A 22784-nucleotide genomic window follows, 5' to 3' on the forward strand; every position below is an offset into this window, starting at 1 on the left:
GACACATTCTCTGCTAGATAAATACAGAATTTCCCTGAGGTACCTGATGGAGCACCACTGGTGTGTTTCTCAGTTTATACCCATCACACGAAGGTTTAATTCCTGCTATCTATGGCAAGGTGGCAGGTATAAGCCATGCCCCTCTCCACAAAATTAAAATGCCTGGGAGCAGGATTTAAACCCTTCCTTGTCAGAAGATATATGGAGTTCAATTACTTTAAGATGGTTAATTAAACATCCCTCTGTGCCCATCACTATGTGTTACGATTTAAGGTCCTCCACGGGGCCCGTATTTCTAAAGCCAAACTATCTTGTATCTTCCCAGATGTGAATCCCCGCAGTGGAAAATGTAAGGGAGGTGAGACTTCATTTTCTGGCTGTGTTCTAGCCTAGAAGAATACTGGAGGGATGTTTTCCAAACCTTAACCTTAATCCTTAGTTTTGACCGAGAACCCAACTGCTTGTTTTAACGTTGCATGTATGCTATAATGTTTGGGGCTAAAGTCATTAAATATCTATATGATTATCATTCATCTGGTATTAATTAAACTAACATTCAGTGTCATATTGTCATGTCTCACTTACCAACAAGATACATTCCGATCCAGTCTCCAGCATCCACTTCCTCCTTGATGTCCCATGTGATCACCAGATCTTCAGATTGGCCTATGATGTAGTGGGAGGAGCTAATGGTGAGGGTGGAGCGAGCGTCTGGAGAGACCAGATCAGTGTCGCTTGTGGATCGTGACAGCCCCAGCATGAAGGCCTCCTGGTTCAGGCCATTGACAGCGTAGCTCTCTGGCCCGTAGCTGTGACGAACCGCATCCTTACAGCGCTGGCGGGTCTGGCTGCTGCGGGTCGGAGAGGCCATGGCCGCCAGGCCCAAGAACCGATTCTGGTACAAGTTCTACAACAGAAAACAAAGCAAGAAGCTTTCAGCCAAACAAAGAGTTGAAAGATTTTGTTCTGAACACAAAGAAAATCAAAAGGAGAATGCATTAAATTGTGTTTATGTTGGATTTCATCTCTAATTAGCAGACTTTCTTCTGGTAAACAGTGAAAGTGTTTGTATAATGTGTTTGTTTCAGGCCACTGTAGCTTAATGAGTAACTTAACACTAAATGCACTTTTTGGAATCAGTAGATTACATGTACGCTAACTTTAGTACACTACCTACTGATCCTGGTTCAACTGTACATTTCAACAATTATTTTCCTTTTTCCAGAGAAAATCCAGTGAATTTGCTCCCTTGACACCCCCTGCGCCTCCACGCTGTAAAGCAGCTGCCTTTCAGCATATGCCACATATAGGTTGCTATGCAATGACTGTCTATTCAGGTTTACCTAATCGATCTAAATGTCCATGTCCATTAGAGTCTATAACAAGATTAAATTCAAATTACTTTCCCTTCTTCTATGTTTGAGTTTCCTGATAAAAGCAGAGCAGCTTCTGTTGGCCATGTTGTCTTTGACTTTACTCACTTGGTGGCTGAGAAACAAAGGGCCAGTGTGTGAATCTAAATGATGCTTATTTTTTAGTTGCTTGAAAGGCAAACAGCTACTGTAAATCCTGTGTCACTGGAATGATACACAATCCCTCTGTTTTCTCCCAACACTGATTTGATACTTCAACACAGGTTAGTGGTGTTTATCAGAAAGCTCCAATAACCAATGCTGGAGTTGTACCAGCAAAGTTCCGTGAATAATGAAGCAAAGTTGGACCTGACTGAGGATTGTTTGCTTTATCTGGTGACTTAAGCGGCATGCTGGTTAGCTTAGTATGCTGTTAGCATGCAAATTAGCTTAGCATAGTATTTTGGATGATTGTTGGGCTGTTGCTTGGTTTCAAGTTCTTAACTTTCATATGCACAACAATACTTACAGTTAAGTAGTGACTGGCAATGAAATTCTCTGTTCTCTGACTCCACCAACAATGCTCAAAAAGTGCGTATGACAGATTTATGGACCCACATCAATGTGCATAAAGATCAAAAACACCAACAGATATCACCATTGGCCTAGCCCTCCACACCAGTCCCACCTGGACCAGGGCTATGTGAGAATGCTGACTATAGTTCAGCATTCACTATCATTGTGCCCTCCAGGTTTGTTAGCAAGCTCAGAGATCTGGGACTCAACACTGCCCTGTGTGACTGGATCCTGAACTTCCTGACAGACAGTCCTCAGGCTGTGTGGGTAGTAGCATCATTCCTTCACCTTGACTCTTGGTTGAATTGCTAATAACATTATGAAAGTTAGATTGTCAAGTTCTTACATGTTGCTAGGGTGGCTCTGGGATGCTGGAACACACTATGGCACTTGTCAGTGGAGTGGGCCCAACTTGGTGCCCTCCTGATGATCCTGTAGACCACAGGTCATCAACTACATTTGTACAAGGGCCAGAATTTTTCTACATAGACACTGTGGTCACGAGACTTTTAGTTGAAAAAAGATAAAATTCAATTTAAAATCAAACAGACATGGGAAATCCATGATAACTAGATACTTAACTAGAAAATGCTCCCAGACCTCTGTCAAGAAGGTAGTCAGTGCTCAATACAAAATCCACAGTTCAACTACCAATGAATGAGTTCTTATCTCAACCAAAAAAAACTCCTCTTCGGGATCCCAAGAAGCAAACAAAAATACTGAGACTGGGAGTTAATAGAACGTCCGGCTAAAGAAAATAACACAAATGATGCTTCTTGTGTCTAATAGACAAGCTTAATGATTCTCTGGAGCTGCCTCATGCAGCCCAGACAGTGTGCTGCTGCTGTCAGCTCCAGGGTATGGCCAGCCTGGAAGCCGGACAGTTTGATGGTGGGTGAGAGGATGGAGTTGGAGAATAATCCGATTCTGTATAATGGCTGAACTATGAATTATGGACTTTTTGGTTTGCTGCCAGGGGTTGGAAAGCTAATGAAGAATCACTCTCAGGACAGACTGGGCCTCTTTCACTGCTGAGTAATGTTACATGCATGCTTTTTCTAAATTCATTTATATTCTGTGGACTGGATATGGCCTGCAGGCCACCATTTTACAATTACTGCTGTAGACTGACTGCAATCACACAAATTTCACTCTGAAACCATGTTATTTTCAAGGTAAATGGTTTCTCATAGCAGTGGAGTTGCTAACTGGTTGCTATCAGCAAGTCTAGTGGAACCAGATACACACTAACATGAGTTGGACAACTGAGCTGTCTATGGCATTCAGATAAAACTGCCTATAGAGCAAGTTGGACCAGCCACTGTAGCTTGAGCAGATACAATGTAGATACAAGGTCAGGTTCAGCTGTTGAGTATCTGCTGTTTGCTTGGAACTGTAGGACTTAAAGGCAGCTTAAAGGTACGTTAGGTCAGAGTTAGAGAATGACATCACCTGTCAGAGGGCTCCGTAGATCTATGATGGCACAACCTGACAACAGGACCTACATCAGAACATCACTAAATACGAATACTGTGCTTTTGGTATATTTTACTATGTATTGATAGCTGACAGCTATTAGTAGTTCCTATGTACCTATGGATGTATACAGAACTATCACTGGATTACTTTGATACTGAAGAATACTTGTTAGTCATGTAAAAATGTAAGTATGGCGTTATAAGGTGGACCTTATATAATAATTTATAAGCAGATTTATGGACATTTATTTACTGTGGACAGAGATAATAATAGTATCCACAGAAATGTAAATCACAGTGAATCTAAACATGTATGCATCATGTCTGTGTTCACTTTTAGTTGCATTAATAACTGTGTTTAGTTGCAATCGTGCAATTTTTAACAAAAATTGCAGCAATCAGGCACCAAGTACGTCAATTATGTCAGTCTGTCGATGAATATTCTCAAATGAAATATATAATCAAATTGTACAAACACTCAGACAAAATGAATATTCAATTGCGAATAAAAAGGGTTAGGGTTAGTGTGGGCTGGGGCTGCTGCACTGACTGTACTGCATGACAGAAAGGAGTCACACAACCATTTCTGTTGGTAATTACCACTTTTTTAAGCAGGGAAATCTGTTTAAGTCAGGCGTATTTAAATCTCTGCAGTCATAATGTCTGGTGAAAATTACAGCATGGTTAGATGTGAAACTATTCTGGCTCTACATGCTGTTTTCCTCTGCTACTACTCTGACATGTATTGTTTAAGTCACAACTCGTCCTCAAGCAGTCCTACTGAATGACATACCACATATCTGACTGTCTTCAGAAAATATAACTGGCATAATGAATAAATGATGTAATGCTTACGCTTGTTTTTCTATAGACATGGACTTAAATAAGCCACTTTTAAACAATGATACAAACTTTCTATTCAATTCCTCTATTGTTACACTGGATATATGCCAACATAATGTTCTACTTTGACATTCATAGTCTTGTTTCAAAGTGTTTACTTCCATTAAGCTGATACCGTGGGCTGATACAAAAAGGAAATCTTTGTCATTGTATGTGTTACGATCTGCTAAACCTTAACAGTATGCTTTCTCTTTTGATGGAAACATCTAATATCAAACAGCAGTATCACTTCCAGTCACTCAAAATGACACTGGCTGGTGATATTTGACACTTTGAGGGTAAAAGGTATGAAAAGCTTAAAAGTAAGCAAATAAAAAAGGAAATAAAGATGCTACAATGTTAACAGCTCAGTCTACAGAACGATAAAATAATCATATCTGGTATCAGATCTAGAATAGAAAACACTTTTCAAGATGGATTCATAGATCAAACCATGTTAACATGATGAAAACTGTTCACACCAACGGTCAGAGAAATCATCTGGACAATCACACTGAATGTACAAACACAAAAGGAACACGGATGAATCAACACATCCTTTGTACCAATACACACAAAAGCAATCAAACAGGCAGAAGGCCTAAGGTAGTTTAGAGAAGTGGTGGTAATGAGTCTGACACTGACCGGAATTTTCATATGGAGGGAAGAGATGGAGATTTCAACAACTTTAAGCACAACTCTGAATCAATTTTGTGGCCCATGGCATTTTTTTCCATGAAAGGTTTAAATAAGTATTTTAAATAAAACATAAAAGTCCAGGTCTGTTTGTATGGCCATTAAAGTGGATGTATGTCGCAGGGGATTGAACAGAAATCCAAATAATGCATTTGTTCATTATAGGTCGTTGATTTTTTTTCATTTTGAATGTTTCACTTTTGTTTGTGTCATCTCTTGCACTGAGAAATATTATAAATTTTCCTCTGCTATAGCCATCCATTAGCTGTCTAACTTTGTGAATAGTTTCTCGAATTGTGTATTTCTTTTGGACATTTGAATGGCCTGTCTCAAAAGTTGAACAGTAATTGCCCAAACAACAGTAACTACGTATTGCAGGTCAACATTACAGGACAACATAAACAGCTGGATCAATACAATTCACTGAAGAAGTAGTCTCGTGCTATTTCAATAGCCACGAGTGTAATAGAGTGTATGCATTTTTGTGATGAAAGGTTAAATTAGAATCTTTGGTCATGACTGGAAAATGCACTGGGAGAGCCAAGATGCTTCTGTATCTATCCTGCTTTTCATTGACTTTGGGGACATTTACACTTCACCGTCAAGCCTGTCATCTAGGATACCATTAAATTAGCATGACACATCTTATAGTCCTCATTCTCAAACCGATGGAAAATTTGGGACATGTATCTTACCCTTTTATCATTGCGTCACAGCCATCGTACACATATTTGAGACCCTTACTGAACTCGCTGAACAAGCAACAGCTAAAAAAATCATGTCAGCTGACATGCGGTCGTCAACTAGAAATGAGAAGCCTACTTTTGTTTACTGTCACTCTTTCTCTGTGAAACCAACAAGCCATTGTTTGAGAATTAGTGCAGGATGAATTGTGTAACCACCCATTTTGTTGAGGCTGTGTCAGAGTAATTGTCGGGTGTTTCTCTTAGTTTCTTCATAATGGACAGAATAATAAAAATGCCGTAAAATCAGGGATGGACTGATTCATTTTTTCAGTTTCAACCTGAGTGCTATACCTGAATTTGGATATTTGCAATTGTTTTAATTCACCTATGCTTGGAGGGGTTGCAACTGTTTCTGAAAACTGTTTTAGCGGTTGTATGCTACCTGCAATGTCCTGTCAGAGCTTTGAAAGAGAAGTTCAGGTCTTCCAGTATAGTGTTCAAAAAAGGAGAAAATGAATATATAAATAAATAACACACTTCCCTGTAGTTGGGCTTCTTGGTTGGTAATCTTATTTAGAATATACTGTGCCAGGATTCAGTTATGAATATACAAGCCTGTGAATGTCAACCCTTGAACCTCTCAGCACCTGTAAACATGGTTCAAGGACTAAGAGTTCAGTGTCTGTCAGCATAGAAGCTGTGATTACTGCAAGATGCAGCATCATTACCAGCAAGTCTAAATGTGAGGCAGAGTTTTCCATCCTGGGATCTCAGATCAGATCAGAGAATGCTCCAGTTAGAAAGGAGCTCCAGGGCACGACTCTGCCAGCCTTGATGGACTGGTTAAAATGTTGAAGCACTTTGTGCGTGCAGTTGGTGATGAAAAAGGTTATCTGCATACACACTGTCATTTCTACATTGATACGAATATTAATGGAATATTAATGAAAAACTGACATAACCATCGATTAATCCTAGGGTTATACCAAAATATATTTTTTTATATATTGATCTGACAGATGCTCTTTGTTAAAAACAGGATACAGTGCTTCCAGCATTTGGCATGAACATGATCATGTGCAAATGTGCCAAATGTCAGAACAAAATATATTAAAATGTACCGTACATAAATATGTATTGGTATTGGTTCCGGCCTTCAAAATCCCATATTCTTAAACTGGGTGATGGGTGGTGGTAAACAAGCAAATGGAGAAGGCAGTGGGTGGTCATGGTGGCGGGTGGGGGCACTGACCTTGATACTACAGAGCTGCATCAGCATAATGACCAGTCAACCCAAAGCAGACCAAAACCTGCGGGAAGTGGGAGGAGAAGGGTGGTGTGTTACAAACCATAGAAACAAAAAGCAGAGGCAGTGAATGTAGCAGGTGGAAGTCAAGTATGGCGTTTGGGCACTCATGTTGGAAGAAACAAAAACATCATCATACTTTCATACTTCATCTTTGTCAGATAAAAATATGAATAATTGAGAAGCAGAAGCACAGACGGACAAACAGAGAGACAGACACTGACCACATAGAAACATGGAGAACAGTGAGATACAGCAATAAATAGACATAACATCAGAGCGTCTAATGATGCTCAACTTAAAAGAAATTCAACACAGCAACAAAAACAACGTTTGATCAGTTTTTATGTGCATCTATGGATGATCACATGGTTTGTTCTGCTGCAGGGGAGAGGCAAGCCTGCAAAGGAAGGAAATGCAAGTAGTAATATGGAGTAATGTCCTTTCAGTGAATGTGGTTAACTCTCATAGAAGGATTAGAAGCAGGGATATGATTCATGGGCTGTTTACACTGTAGTGTTAACTGATATTACACCGGTTGTTTTTCAGAGGCCCTAAACCTAACCTTATTTGATTAAAAGCAGCAATCATCAATATTTTTAGAACAGCAATGTATCAAATGATATAAAAAAAAAAATGAGACAATGTGAAAGGGGTCTCTTGTGATAATCGAATTTCACATGAATCTGCAGCTCCCCCCAGTTTTCCGAACTTCATAGTGAGTTTCAGCTCATTGTTTAGCTGTCTGACCCATAACTTAACGGTTACTGTTACTGGTAGCTATGATTGTACATTTTAGAGATTGTACAATCTCTAAAAGAGATTTTCATGAAAGCAAACTAAATACTCTGCATCTTTCTGCAATTTACAACTTTAACATTTATTGCATTTTTGAGTGTCAAGGTGAACATGCAACATGCAATGTGCAAATGGTTCGTGGCCATGTTGAAGCAATCAAAGATTAAACACTTGTCTAAATTCTGAAGGAACGTAATGGCCATAAATGACTGTTCTCCTTTGGCTTTTGGCAATTTAGACATTAGAATGGAGAAGCAAAACAGCTGTCATCTAAAAACTGAGAATCAGTTTGTAGAGAGGTGAGATTGCAGCGTGAAATCATCCACTACCTTCTTTCCTCCTACTCTTAATATATTTTTTTAGATTTTCATAGTACCAAATCTACATGGATTCACACTACAGTCTGACAGATACTCCAGTTTCTGAAGCAGACACAGATGATGATATTTATATATCTGATAATATAACCACATAGCCATTTTTGTAAGGATCCCTTAAACTGAAGAATTGTGTTTTTAACAGATATAACAATTAAAATGAAAACCTTCCCTTAACAGATATAATAAAGCTAACAGGAGAGTCAGGCAGCTGTCAATCAAGCAAGTACAGTCCGTACATACACACAGGCCTGAGAAGGCCTCTGATCAGGTAGAAAAATTAAAAACCCTGTGCTTGTGGACCATGAATGACTAAGGACTTGAAAAGAGACTGTCCAGAGAGAGGAAGCAGTGGTGTCAGGTTGGCTACCCCACACAGTGTGTTGATTTAAGACTAAAGTACTTTAGTACAGAGTTAGCATCTTGCTAATTTTTCTTCATATGAAAAGGGGATGCAACAATATGCACGATACAATATGAATAACATGTTCCCAGAAATATAATGTCTTCTGCGGTCCCTATATGGGTGGGCTGTCCCCAATGTCAACCAAGGTCCCTTGGAAAACCTCACAATTTTTGTTTCTTCCATCTAATCTGATTTATATGTGCTATCAGAAGAGCAACTAAGCTACAATTAATAAAGAACACAACACTTCCAACTGCTGCTTCACATTTAAAGCTGTACACCATGCAAACCACTGGAAGGATTTTACTGTGAAGTACTAACAGGAAGTGCAATCATAGGGATGAGCTACACTATATTTCCAGAAGTCAGTGGACAGCCCTATCAATTCCTGAGTTTGGGTGTTTCAGGTGCATTCAAAGACACAAGCAATCCATCTTCAACATCAGCAAGATGATTAAACTGTTTGAGCCACGCAGCATGTGAAGAGGGGATTCTCACATGTCAACACAGTAAAAACCAATTACAGATCTTGACTGTCACTCATCTCTGTGCCCTGATGCACATTCACCCATCAAAGATGGCTACATAGACCTTTGACCCAAAGTCAGCTGTTGACCTGTGGATGGGGACAGATAATCAGAGGCTCAACAAGGGACTTGGAGGTGCATCTTCATCATCTACCATATAGGACACTGAAGCAGAGGATAGTGAGGAAGACACAGAGGAAGATTGTAATTATTAAGACCACCCTATGTATGGGATGTGTTCCAAACAATCTCCTGGCACTCACTTGAGTACGTGTTTAAAAAAGTGCACACCTGGTTATAGCTATAAATGAGGGTCCAACCCCCTTTTATTGGACATGGTTTTAGAGTTGGATGTCCAACAAGCCCACACAACTGTGGTGGTCTGGTGTCCACTGACTGTTAGCCATATTGTGAAACAGGCTAAGTTGCTATGCTATGGTCTGTATCACCATGTAGAAAGTTTTTCTGTGCTTTTAGGTCATCTTATTAGCGTTTATTGTTGGGATGAATGGGAGAGAAATCAGGAGCAGTTTAGGTGAGCCTCAAACATACCATGGGTGCATGATGAGCTGCACTCTTTACCACAGGGTTTTTGTTATTGCTGTTGATAAAAATAAAATGCAGAAAAATGAATTAAACATGACTTAAAAACAATTATCCTCCCAAAGCAAATGCAACACTGTAACCCAGTTCCAATAATTTTAACCTTTAATAGAAAGCAAACAGCAGTGTTCCGAGCTCTGTTTATTGGGATAAAATATCTGACCGTAATATTACAGCCTTGTAAGAAAGCAGTCCATAATGATGTGTTTACTCTGTGCACAGCGTATTATCCATCCAGCAGATATCCAATACCACTCATATCAGAAACTGAAAAGGAAACACTGCTTCTCTTCATCTTCCCAAAATGCACAAGGTGTTTTTGTTGTTGTTGTTGTTTTTTTTAAGATAAGTACACATGATGTGTAAATCACTAAATCATGTGGTCGGCCATACGTAGGGAGAGGCATCAAACGTGTTGATCACAACTGCAACAGGAAATAGCAATACTGCCCTGGCCTGCTTTACAGGAAAAACCTTTCAGAAATTGGTGCTTCAACTTGAAAACCTCTGGATAGCTTTGGTTGATTTTTTTTAAGTTCTTAACTGAGGATAGAAGGTGGTCTAAATCTACATTTTGAGGTTCACTTATTCACCCAATCAGTTTTATGGCAGTAAACAGTCTCCACAGGAAATACAACAAACTCTTTTGTTGTTGGTGTATTGAAGGACAGTGTGACATGTAAGATTTGAGAGTCAGCTGATCAACAGCCATGGTTAAATCCCAGAAACAATCAAATTTATGAGATTCTTTCCCTGATATTTCTGTTCCTTCTGTATTACTGCAACAGAATGACTAACAATTCATTTTATTATGAATACATCTCTTCAGCTATCTTGTGGCAGACTCCAGCAGTGGTCCTGTTGTTGCTGTAACTAAAAAGGGAGGTGGGAATTCAAATGTGTAGACACAGCAGTGTGCACAATGTGACACTCTATTCAAATATTTAAGAGCACAGGCACAAACAAAAACTATACCAACTCAGGGTTCCCAGTCATGCTCAATCCCTACAGGCCTCATTAGTCATGTGGTGCCATATTAGTATGGTGCCCTAGCTAGCTACATTAACAGACATGCATAGTAATCTCCAGGGAAATATCCCCACTTGTCCTTCCTACTTGTTCTGACACCCGCATAATTAACCACTATAATTGTGTTCAAGGCGACATGATTATTAATTCAGCACACATGTAGAGCAGGCAGAATGGTAGAGACGGCAAAGCCTCTGCTGGAAATGAAATGATCCGGTATCATGGCTCAGTAATGATCTCCTGACCACTCTAATGTAGCCCTCCTTTGGCTTATTGTTCACCTAAGGATAACTTAGAGTACGGCTAACTATAGTTATGATCTAATCATTGCTTTCCTCATGAGCCTTTGTCTCTGTGGTTGCTCTACTTTCCACTTCAACTGAAAGCTGATATGCACTCTATGTGCTGATGCTGCTGAGGATTCATGAAAGATACTGAAAAAAAAGAAAATGCTGCCAATGGCAGCTCTTAACTTGAACATATTCTGCTGAGATAATTGGATTAGATTTTGGTACTATCACTATTATATAGTGACTGATGGTATCATACAATTCTCATGATTGTATAGGAAGACATTCTGAACATATATATAGCCTTTCTGAATTTTGTGTTTTATGACCTTATGAACACATTTTGTCAACAGACACAGTCTAATGTGTGTAATCATATTATATGGTGGATAGAGGTGGGTAGTTTCATCACCTGCATCACGTTTTGCCACAATTTAGATTTTGTGATTGTCACATTACCACGATAAATTTATAGAATTCTGAAGTGCTTAACTGTGGCCAGGAAAAATGAGGGTTATGCACACACTCACAGAACTGGAGTTACATCGACAATCTACGATTTCCTCTGTATAATGCCGACTCGAGCAACAGAAAGATGTGGAAGGTGACATTCCAAGCAACCCATGCTAATTTCTCTGGTGTTTGCTTCAAGAACTAACACAAAAGTCTTCATCTACTCCCACCATCCATGGAAAAGAAGACCCAGTGGATTCATTTCATAGAAATTTCCCCACAATGACAAAAACTGGAAAACTCTTAAGCTATGTATGTGCTGCTCATTTCACTTCATGCAAAGCAGGATTCACTTCAAAACTGAAGCTCAAGCACGGGTTGATGCTGACTTCAAACTTTGAGCCTGTAAGCTTTGCTAGTTTTATGTGGCTTTATGTATTTCACGTTACATTTTGTGTTGTCTCACATAGCCAAGCCTAATGTTATCTCCACGTCATACAGCAGCACAAGCTAAGCTGGTTTTGGGGCTGTCAATGAATTTTCTAAATTTGAATATGTAATCAAATTGTAAAAAACAAGAAATTAATATTTGAAAATGCAGCACTATCACAGTGACGGCCCTCAAGTGGGCCTGGGCTGTTTCACTGAAGGCAATGCATGATGATGATGAGCTTAGAAAACAGACGAGCCAAAACTAAGCACTGCCCAACGCGCATTAAGTTATCCCTCAACCAGAGTTTTCAGTCATCAGATGCGTCCTCACCGAATTCTGCGTGTCTGTACTTAAACAGTAAAGTACCTTGATCGTCTCCATGAGGCGTGTGTCACTGCCATTGCTACAACATCATCAAATCAAAGGGCAAAACTACAGTAATTAAGAGTTGTTTTGAGAACATGTAGCGGTCCCTTTCACCTCATGCAGTATCTCATACCTCATGCAAAAATTGCCTCAGGTCACTCCCTCTGTTCATGCCATTCCACTGATCCTGAGCCCCTTTTAGGGATGTGCAAGTCATCATTATAAACATCTGATCCATTGTCACTCAATTCCGACCACGCATGCCAGAACAGGGTTAAGTGAAGAACATGAAGTGCACCTCTTTACTGTATTTGTATCAGTTATTATGCACCATGTGAGCAGTGGACAAAATAATACTCCTTACCAGAGCTGCAAGGATAAATTGATTAGCTGTCAACTATTAAATTTATCAACAACTATTTTGACATCCAATGACTTCCTGTGAGTAATAGTTTATGAAAAAAGTCGAAATTTTCTGATTTCAGTTTTTAAATGTGAATATTTTCTGTTTTTTCATTACTCTGTCACAGCAATCCAAATATCTTCGTTTTGAGGACAAAACAAGACATTTGAGGACGTCATCTTGGGCTTTGCCAAACACTAATTGACATTATTCATCATTCTCTAACATTATATAATCCAAACAGCTGATCTGACAACTGATCCACAATAATCAATAAATTAGCAATGAAAACAATGGCTAGTTGCACTTCTACTGCTTTCACATTTGAATGTAGGCCTTTGCAGTGAGATGAAGCACTGCTTTTAAAGAGATTTCTTTACGGGTCAGCTTTTTTCAAAGATGGTGTGTCAGGGGCTTGTTAGCTAGACATATAGCCTCCAGCATGACATGAAACCTTAGTGCACAGAAGACGGATACTTTCATGAAAAGAAATGTGGTTGCATATAAAAAGCTAAACGAGTTCATCTGCCAAAATGCACCCCTCTCCCTGAAACTGTCATCAAGCTTCTTGTCTTCACAGTGCTCAGTCTGGTTTTGTGCAGCCACTTCTAAGAACATCAGGTCATCATTGTTTACAACCAAGCAGAAACCACCAGAGCTGTGTGAAGTCAATGCAGAAGAGCCTTATGGCCATCAACTGCTGACAGCAAAAAACTATTCAGTTCATATAATATATTGCTGAAAACCATGACAGCTGACAGTAAAAACATCTTTCATGTGAAGTTAAATTGTTTGAAAGACTTACAGACTCATATTTTCTGTGTTTATGGTCAGCATCTTGCTAGCCACAAAATCACCTTGTGCTAACAAATAAGCTTTAGTGGTAGGATAACTGCTTATCTTGGTGGGCTAATCCTAAGCCTCCATAACCTACACAGAGACTGTGATTTACAAGAAGCCATTATGTCAATGAGCCTCTACTTCTGCACTCCATGAGACTGATTAATACACAGACTTAAAGACTGAAGCCTGGACATTGACAGATAATACCAATGCAATTTTACTTTGCTACAAATGTGTCCTAACTCCTGAAAATCAAATACTTTGCTTCCAACAAAACTAAAACCCTGCTAACAAGCTCCTTGATGACCATTACATGCCATGGTATGAAAATGCTGAAACAAGCAACATAGTGATGATCCTGTTATTCTTACAGTCTCAACTAGTGGGGATAAAAATGTACTATATACACATGGGGGGTTCAATACAATTAAAGGTGTGTGCTGCAATAACCTTTCTGACTACCATTCACAGCAATATTCAAATGGTAATTACCACAGCGAATCTTGCATTTTTTAGAAAGTTCCGATCTTCACTTAGCATTGAGCATACAAATACAGAATCTTAATGTCGGCCCGATTCTTTATTTTAAGTAAATAATCCTAATTAGTGCTATTTTGACCATGCATAATTAAGTGCTCTACTTCATGAAACCTGCATATTGCAGTCCAGGGCACCCTGCTCAGTATGTTGGGGACATGCCAAATGCAGTTTTGGTATCTTCATGGCCAGGCTCACCTGGCGCACCTGTGGCACACTTTGATACAAGGTAGGATAAGACAGAAGACATTATCAGACATTATAGCAGGGTGTGTTAGACGCTGTGACAACCATTGTCAATCACATTCACTAGTTCCATCCCCCTTTAACACAGGGCTCTTCCCATCATGTTGCATGTAGTTTTACAGATGAATACAGCAGCTGAAATATTCTGCCAGGAGCAGATGACTCTTTACAAGTTGAATTCATGTTACTGGAAAGGCTGAAGATCATACCATGTGATAGTTTTATTTGCCATTGCAATGATTCAATCCATACAATAACCATCTGTAGTTGGAAAAAAGAACTGAAAAAGAAAGGTCAAGGAGTCAATAAAACTATTAGGATTCAATATTTGGGACTGAATGCAACCATGTCTCTATGTGTTGAAATACCTCACTTTGAACTGGTTTTGCCATCCTTAGGGACCATAGTGGGGCAAAAGACATCATCAGCTAATGGCAGAACCAAGGGGTGACCATGGCCAGAGTCAGCTAAAGCTGAGCCACCAAACACAGCAATCCCTTCCAGATCACTCATTTGTTTTCTTGTGTGAACCCATTCCTCACAAAAGCTAAGTTAGCTAGTCAACTTCTTTTATGCATTCTTAAGATGTAACATTAACTTTGATGAGTTTCAATCGACTCCGGCTTCCTCCCACAGACCAAAAACATGCTCATTAGGTTAATTGATGACTCTAAATTGTCCGTAGGTGTGAATGTGAGTGTGATAGTTTGTTTGTCCTTACATGTGGCCCTGCAATCGACTGGCGACCGGTTCAGGGTGTACCCCGCCTCTCGCCCATTGTAGCTGGGATAGGCTCCAGCCCCCCGCAACCCCGAAAGGGATAGGCGGTATAGATAATGGATGGATGGATGGATGGAGTTTCAATCGAGGCACACGGTTTTCGCAAGTGCACATTGTTGACACTGAATTCTTCATGGTCCAGTGTCATTCTTCAAACTGAATTATTCAAAATTATTTCTCAAGAGTTAGTACTGTCTAAAACACAGGCTGCTATCATGCTATGCCAAAACATAAAAATAAATAAATAAAATAAAAAGTCTCAGCAGGTGTCATTTCCCATTGTGGAACTGTTAACACCTTTGGACAACTTCATCGGCAGAGACATAGGTACTAGGGAAGTTCACAATCGACTGGTTGATTAAACGCTGCAGACTAGTCAGCACTAAAAATACTAAATTTATTATCCTTATTGTATTCATGTACAGATTTAAATTACCAGATAATGTGTTAGTGTTTAGTTAAATTGGTGAAATTCTAAACATCATTCCACACTGCGCATTATTACTTCAGCATGTGTGCAATGTAAGGCTGGAACAACATACACTGTCCATCAAACCATCAAAACCCTACATATATTGAATTTACGGTCAGACAAATACGGCATGTCTTTTCACTGAAGATGGAACCAGTGAGTGTTTGGCCTATTTGCTTAATAAAAATTGAAAAATTATCAACAAATTAAAATAGTGGCCAATTAATTTTCTCTTGACTGACTAATCAATTAATTGATCATCTCAGCTCTAGCCATTTTGTCAACACATACTCTACATTCACATTTTATGATATCTACATGGTTTTCTCTGGCTTGATGAGAAATGGAAAACAGCATATGAACAGTGCAGGCTGCTGCTTAACATGATTTTCTGTGTTGGAGCTTTGATCCTCACCTAAACTGCAGTAGGTACCTGCAGGGCTTCTACCAGTATAAAACATTTCACTGCCGAAAAGGAGGGAAGAAATGGGTGAATTCAGACGTCTAACCTTGGTGAAAACTCAACTAACATTCACTAAGCTGACTACCACTTGCTTCTCAGAGAAAACATTCACAGAAGCATCTTTGGTTTTGCACTAACAACATACTACAAAGACAGCTGCTGTCTCTGACACTCCAGCAGCGCTTTGTTTTTGTTTTTCTTGTTTCTTCCGACTGGTTCTGAATCTGCGTGTGGTTTAACTCTGAGCATTTGTCAGGTGTCATTAGCTGTGTTTCCATCCAAGTGTATCAATTTTTTTTTTCTAATTTGAGAAAATCAGCAAAAGAAAATATGCACATGTTTCCATCTACTACTGTTAAGTGATTATTTGGAGTTGGTTCATTGAGACGAGCAGTGGGTGGTGCCAGCTCTCCAGTTGGAAAACCATTATACCATTGTAGATGAAGAGGGCGCAACAAGATGATGTAATTAAAAAAGCACAAAATGAGTCTAAAACAGTGAAAAAAAATGCAGAGCAATGAAGAGACATTTCTACTTCTACCTCTTCTTCTCCTCTTGGGGCAGAAACATCAGATCAGTCATGTGAGTTGAATGTTCGCTTCTTCAGAACATATTCGAAAACGTGTGTTTCCATGTCCCATTAAGCACATTAACTGCCTCGATCGAGTGTAAAAACTTTTCTTTTTCCTTTTCAAATTATGTTGTTTCCATCAACCGTTTCTAATGTGATACTTTAAAATATGAGTGAAGATATATTGATGGAAACATGGCTACTGATGCTCTTGATCTGGAAGACACAGCTGCTAGCTGCCCAGCTCATCAGCACATTAAAAATGCTCCTCTATCAATTGTTTAAGCAAGAAATGTAGAGCTAATCAAAAAAGGAAAGAAGAACACTGAAAATCAAAAGGTTTCACCAATGATGAAGACATCAGAAACTATCGCTCTTGTATCACACCATTCTGTCTTGTAATCACAACACTAAAACATAGTTTACTGCTGAAAACGGGCTGTATTTTTTACTTTCTCAAAAGTAAGAATTTGCTGGTTTTCTCTGTTTTACATCATACTAGATTGAACATGTTTGAGGGTTTTTTTTTTTGAGAATGTCACATGGGAAATGGTGATGGCCATTTTTTCAGTTTTAGGATATTCAACAGACTTAATAATCCAAAGATACAGGCAAATATACAGATACATCAGTAATGAAAATAATCACTAGCTGCAGCTCTAGTCTCTATATGAATCTAATCTTGCTTCAAAAGTGCCATGCTTCACAGCACAATATCTGTTTTGGCGAATGTCACAGGTAAGTTTCACTGCATCCCTCTGATTCTGTCACACTTCAAACTCTGATTAACACAGAAAAACAGCACTGTCAGTTTGGTCTACATCTGTCTGATCAGGGCCAGCGTGGCAGAGGCATCACAGTCGAATCTTCTGTTCAAGAGGCTGAGTCACTCAAAGAAAATAGTCTCTGTCAATGTCACATTTCTGCTCATTTTAATTCTCACAATGCACAGAGAAAGGCAGCGCTAGCACGAAAATCTAATCTACAGAGCTCAGGACAGAATGATTTAGTTAAATTGATTCAGCTGAATGTCTAAGAGATCTGCGATTGCCAAAACTTTCTATTTCACAAACACTGTAATGTAAACAATGTCAATAAACCTCTGTTTATGGTTGTGTGGGAGATAAATGGTAACTTGCTTATGGGGGTTACATGAATAGCAGAGGAATAAAGATGCTCTGGGCCTTTAGTATTGTCATAAGACTAGGGCTGGGCGATAAATCGATAGCGATATGTCTCGCGATAGACACGTCATCAATATCAATAAAAAATGCGTTCGATAAAACATTAGATAATTTTTTTTCTTCGTCGGAAGAAACCTGAAGTTGCAAAGCGAGGTTGGTTGCATGAACAAAGGCTCTCGCTCTCAGGTAACTGAGCAACGTAGGGAGTAATCGCTGATCAGTGAGAGAGACACGCTAACACACCAATCATGTAACATTATCAAGTTCGGTTGCGGCATCTCGTCTCGTGTTTGATGCTTCGCGAGGAGTGAGATGAGAGATAGAAAGTGAGTGCTGCAGCGAGCGAAGAAATTGCGAGAATTTTTTGGGATTTTATAAGTAAGATAAATAAGATTTTATAAGTCGGACTGTAGTCAGACCAATGTGGTCTGTAACTTATGCAAGACTGTCGTCCCCACCAAGACCAGTAACACCACAAACTTATTCAACCACCTTAGCCGCGCTCACTCTTTGGAGCACAGCCGTATTCGCCAACGTCCGCCAACCACAGCTCCACCGCACAAGCAGCTGACCACCATGCAGAGGTGCCTGATGACAAATCATCTAAAAGGCACGAAGACGTAACGGAGGCAGCAGCATATCATATAGCTAAAGACATGCTTCACTGAGCACTGTGGAGAAGCCAGGTTATAAACATCTCTTACACATACTTTTTTTTTCTTAAACACACTTGCAATAAAAATATAATTGAATAGTTCATGTATGTTTAGAGTAAGAAGAGTGACTAAAGTTGTTCATATGTCTAGGCTGGTTTTATAGTTCAGTCAATCTTACTGTCTATCATGTTTGTTTGTTTGTTTGTATGTTACAGATGTCAAGTCTACCTCAGTTTCTGCTATGTTTCCAAAACACTGCACATATCTGAAAACATTTTATTCAGCAGAAGGTGAATCAGCTTGTGAACTTTCTGCACTAAACCTGCAGAAAAAAAGTTCTCAGGTTTCTCTCTGTTTACATTTTTACACTTTTTTTACATTTATTATTTGAGTGTTTTCCATGGTTGTGTTGACATTTCCTTTCCTTTCTGCCTTGATAGCTGAGGGGATTATAATCAGAGGAAGGTTCAGTGTAAAATAAAAATGTTTAAATTGAATGTATTTTTCTCCCGGTCCTTATTTTAAATAGGTCATAAAAAATATCAATAATTATAGATATCGACCGATATAAAACACTTACATCGCAATAGAGTTTTCAGCCATATCGCCCAGCCCTACATAAGACTATTCGTCATGGATTAGTTCACCTCAGGGACGTCAACCAACCACTGCAGAATTTCATTCATTCAAGTGGCTTCACAAAAAAGACCAACTTTATGTCAACAAAAACCCTAAAATCATCTTTAACCAGCACCAAAGATAACCAAAGACAATATGCATATTTATGATAGAGTAAAAAATTACTGCCATCCAGTCATGGAGTGGAAGACAAACTACCAAAAGCCAATTTATCCTCCTTACTGTGTGTGGAACTGAGTTTATGCTCATAAAGATTTTTGTGGGTCTACTGAATGAAAAACAATACAGTCTGAATTAAGAGCCAGGGACATAAAAATGGAATTTAAAGGAAAAACTGCATATCTGAAACACATTTGTATCATTCGGTGTACTGACTGTGGTTTGTGACTTGATGATGATCACCAGCTGAAGGACATTATGACTTACTCATCTTCTTGACAACCACATTCACTGGTCATATTTAACCCCAAAGTAAACAAAACAAAACAAAACAAAATAAAACAAAAAACATGCTTTTAACTTTCTCATATTACAATTCCATCTAGCTTAGTACTTGTTGTATTATGTGCTATTGATTTGCATGACAACAAAACAAAGACGTAAACAGAAGGGAAATGCAGCGTCTTGCTCCAGAGGATTTTAAGAGGATTTTGAGTTTGGGAACCCCCACACAAAGAGGGAGGGGAAGCCTGTCCTTTCATTAGGACTCGTGCATCCCAGATCAAGAGTAACTAGGGCGAAGCTGTACGGCCCTGACATCTCCAGCGCCCATACATCACGCCAAACGCCATTCAGAAAATTAACTACCTTAATGTTGCGGCGCTTACTGGCAAATATGGAATTTTTTAGGCAAGATGACTCATAATTTTCTCAGATTCGTATCGACTCTTCGTTTCGGCACACATCCAATAGCTTACAATAACTCAATTTGCCCTTTTTATTTGATACAGCTACTGCCAACTTTTAAGAATGATGTGGTTAGCAACGATAGAAGATGAAGCTACGGGAGAACCGTGTGTGGCCGCAAGGTGAACCACCTCTAAAAAAACAATTTGACTGAAGTGTTGCTTGAGAGATATGTGCTCCACGTTGAAGAAAGAAACTAAGTCAAGCATATGTTCTTAAGTAATTTCCTGGTATGTGCTGTTACCGATAAATACTACTTAATCATTCTGTTTTGAACAGAATTCAGCGTATCGTTACCTCTACACGGGAGAGAATGACACAAGCGAGCTACAGAGCGCTGGGCCGCTGCTGGAGACTGATATGATAGGCTACATCACTTCCACAGCAACAATGGACACGACCTACCTGGGATAAAATAACCTGCCGGTGGATCATTCTCCAAAGTAAAGGATGAGAACTCGAAGATGTACACGCCCGCTAATTTCCACTAAGCTCCATTTCGACGGTGAAGGCTGTGGGAACCCAAACAAACAGCAACCGTGCAAAGGGCCGATGAGGCACGCGAGAGAGAGGCTCGAGTCACATCCTTTCCTCTTTCTCTGGACCAAAGTAAAGTTTGCCAAAACACAGCATTCACTTTCCGGCCGCAGACAATATTGAACATTACAATCCGTGACATGTGAAGTTTTTGTGGCTTTTAGTCATCATTAATAATTTGCTACTATTACTATGTGATAAATACGCCTGTAAGGGCGATCTTTATCAGCAATGCTGTTTTCCTTTTAATGTAGGCAGTTTCAACTTTGAATATGCTTTTATTTTGAAGGTTTCACTTCTGGTCATTGTCGAGATAAATCTGTCGTACTTGACACAGCTGGGTACCAATGCCTCACGGCCAATCAGAAAACGCGTTTTTCTCCTCGCGTGCGCTACCTCCTCTTCTCTGCCCCCTCCACCAACTAACGTACACATACACGTGTAGCCTATAAACGCGCACGCCGTGTCACGCGCGCAGTAATTCACATGACGTCGTCCCCTCGTGCATCGTTTTCCTTCAACGAGCTGCAGCTGACGTGAGAAGGCAGAACGCGGCGGATGCTTGAAAACACCATTCACTTCATGTTGTGGCTGGAAACATACATGGAAACACGGTTCATCTCAGCATTCAGGAGGTAAATGGCCAATTGGAGAACACTTTTCATTACCATTTGGGTAGTAAATAAGCACACTATCCTGGGCGATACTGTCCATTACTTTTTAGGTGGTGATGGACCATACAGTTACCTCAGTTTGGTAAGTACAAGCTGTTAAAAATACTGTTCATTCCAGGTTTGAGGTAGTAAACAGGCCACCCTTACGACCGGAAGTAATTTTTCAGGTAAGTTTTTAGATGGTGAATGCAATAAGAAAGTATATCCTTCTGTTCAGCATCAGATGGTAAATAGTGCTTTTTTATTTTTAATTACACTACGTTTTTTTGTAAATTGTATACTTACCATGTATTTAATTTCTCTGTGCCAGTTGGCAACAATCAGTCGCATAACCGGTTTTGCCTTCTTAGTCTTGGTTGACAGAATTTGTATACATAGAACATTAAGCTGAATTTACAATGTAATTGGATTATTCCTCAGTTTCTTGATTATATAAGCATTTTCTTTATTTATTCATAGGGTCATTTAATAATGTCCTGTTTATTTAATATTGGTTGTCAGAATATAATTGATCAGGGCAACCAGTATCTACAGAAACCTCAGCTGTTTGAATGACAAAAGCTAATTTCTCAAAATAAATACTCACCAAATACTTTTTTCCAAATGTTTTATGTGTGAAAAAACCAAAACATCCCACACACTGTTAACAAGAAAATTCATCCAAGTCAAATATTTTTTCTCAAAATGTTTATCTTGAATTAATGGCATCCAGTATTATTTAGCCAAAAAATGTGACTCATGGCTTAAACAAACAAGTTAGTCATATAAAGTTATGTGTAGCATAACCCTATTCATTAAAAGACAACCTGTAAAATGCTAATTATGTTCAGAATTGGTAACAGTTATGGAAACAAATAAGATATAAAATAATAATATATTTGAAGAGTTGAATCAATTTTGAAATCATTTATTGGTTTACAAGAACAATGTGTCATTTTAGATCTGTGTTACTAAAAAATTAATAGTGTCACCACAAACATGAAAAAAGAGTCATAGTTAAATTAGTGAATGCATTTTGTGGTTGTGGTAAGTGCAGCATTAGTTTAATATTGTACTAGTCATATCAGTATAGGCATCATGTTAAGCAATAAATAAGACAGAGAAAGGTGGGGACATGGGTATGTTAAGGAGAGGTGGAGAACCAAAGAGGTGGTGTGATATAAAGATGAAGGAGGGATGAGCCAAGGAAAAGGGACGGAGGGTAGGGACGTTTCTAGGAGTTGACCAGGTCTGGGGCTCAGCCCAGACTGTCTGGGGCTGAGGACAGGGAGGACGGGAGGTGGTCCCTGCTGGTCTTCCTGGAACACTACTGCCTAAATTTCATTAGTTTTACTGCATTGTTTGACTACTACAAAAATTACAGTTCCATTGAAGTGTAATTTCTAATAATAATGTTAGGGTTAGGGGTCAGGGGTCAGGGGGGTCAGGGGGTTAGGGGGTTAGGGTTAGGGTTAGGGTTTCATCCAGACCAGTTGGGAAACTGGTCTGGATGAAATGGACATCTGCAGGACAGCTGAGAAGTCTCACACCTGTGCCACCCGTGTTTAATTGTAACCAGGGTTGGGTAATGTGTAGTGTTGGAACTGCCGCTGTGCAGCCCTGTTCCCCAGAGATT

General features: G+C 39.3%; 1 protein-coding gene across 4 annotated transcripts in view; it reads right to left on the reverse strand.

The window, feature by feature from the left end:
* The window catches only part of LOC139346558 (E3 ubiquitin-protein ligase HECW1), a 90484-nt gene extending 69915 nt beyond the window's left edge, over positions 1-20569 (reverse strand). For 2 of the 4 annotated variants that reach the window (XM_070985689.1, XM_070985687.1), the window contains exons 1-3: positions 20364-20569; positions 6923-6980; positions 586-907 (exon numbers count right to left, since the gene is read on the reverse strand). In XM_070985689.1, the coding sequence (XP_070841790.1) occupies positions 586-907; positions 6923-6949 (349 nt within the window). In that variant the 5' untranslated portion in view covers positions 6950-6980; positions 20364-20569. The remainder of the gene's footprint in view (positions 1-585; positions 908-6922; positions 6981-20363) is intronic. The other 2 variants (XM_070985688.1, XM_070985686.1) reach the window with 1 other exon arrangement.
* Between the last annotated feature and the right edge of the window lie 2215 nt (positions 20570-22784).

Source organism: Chaetodon trifascialis, chromosome 18 (genome assembly GCF_039877785.1).
Source record: "Chaetodon trifascialis isolate fChaTrf1 chromosome 18, fChaTrf1.hap1, whole genome shotgun sequence".
Classification (NCBI taxonomy): Eukaryota; Metazoa; Chordata; class Actinopteri; order Chaetodontiformes; family Chaetodontidae; genus Chaetodon; species Chaetodon trifascialis.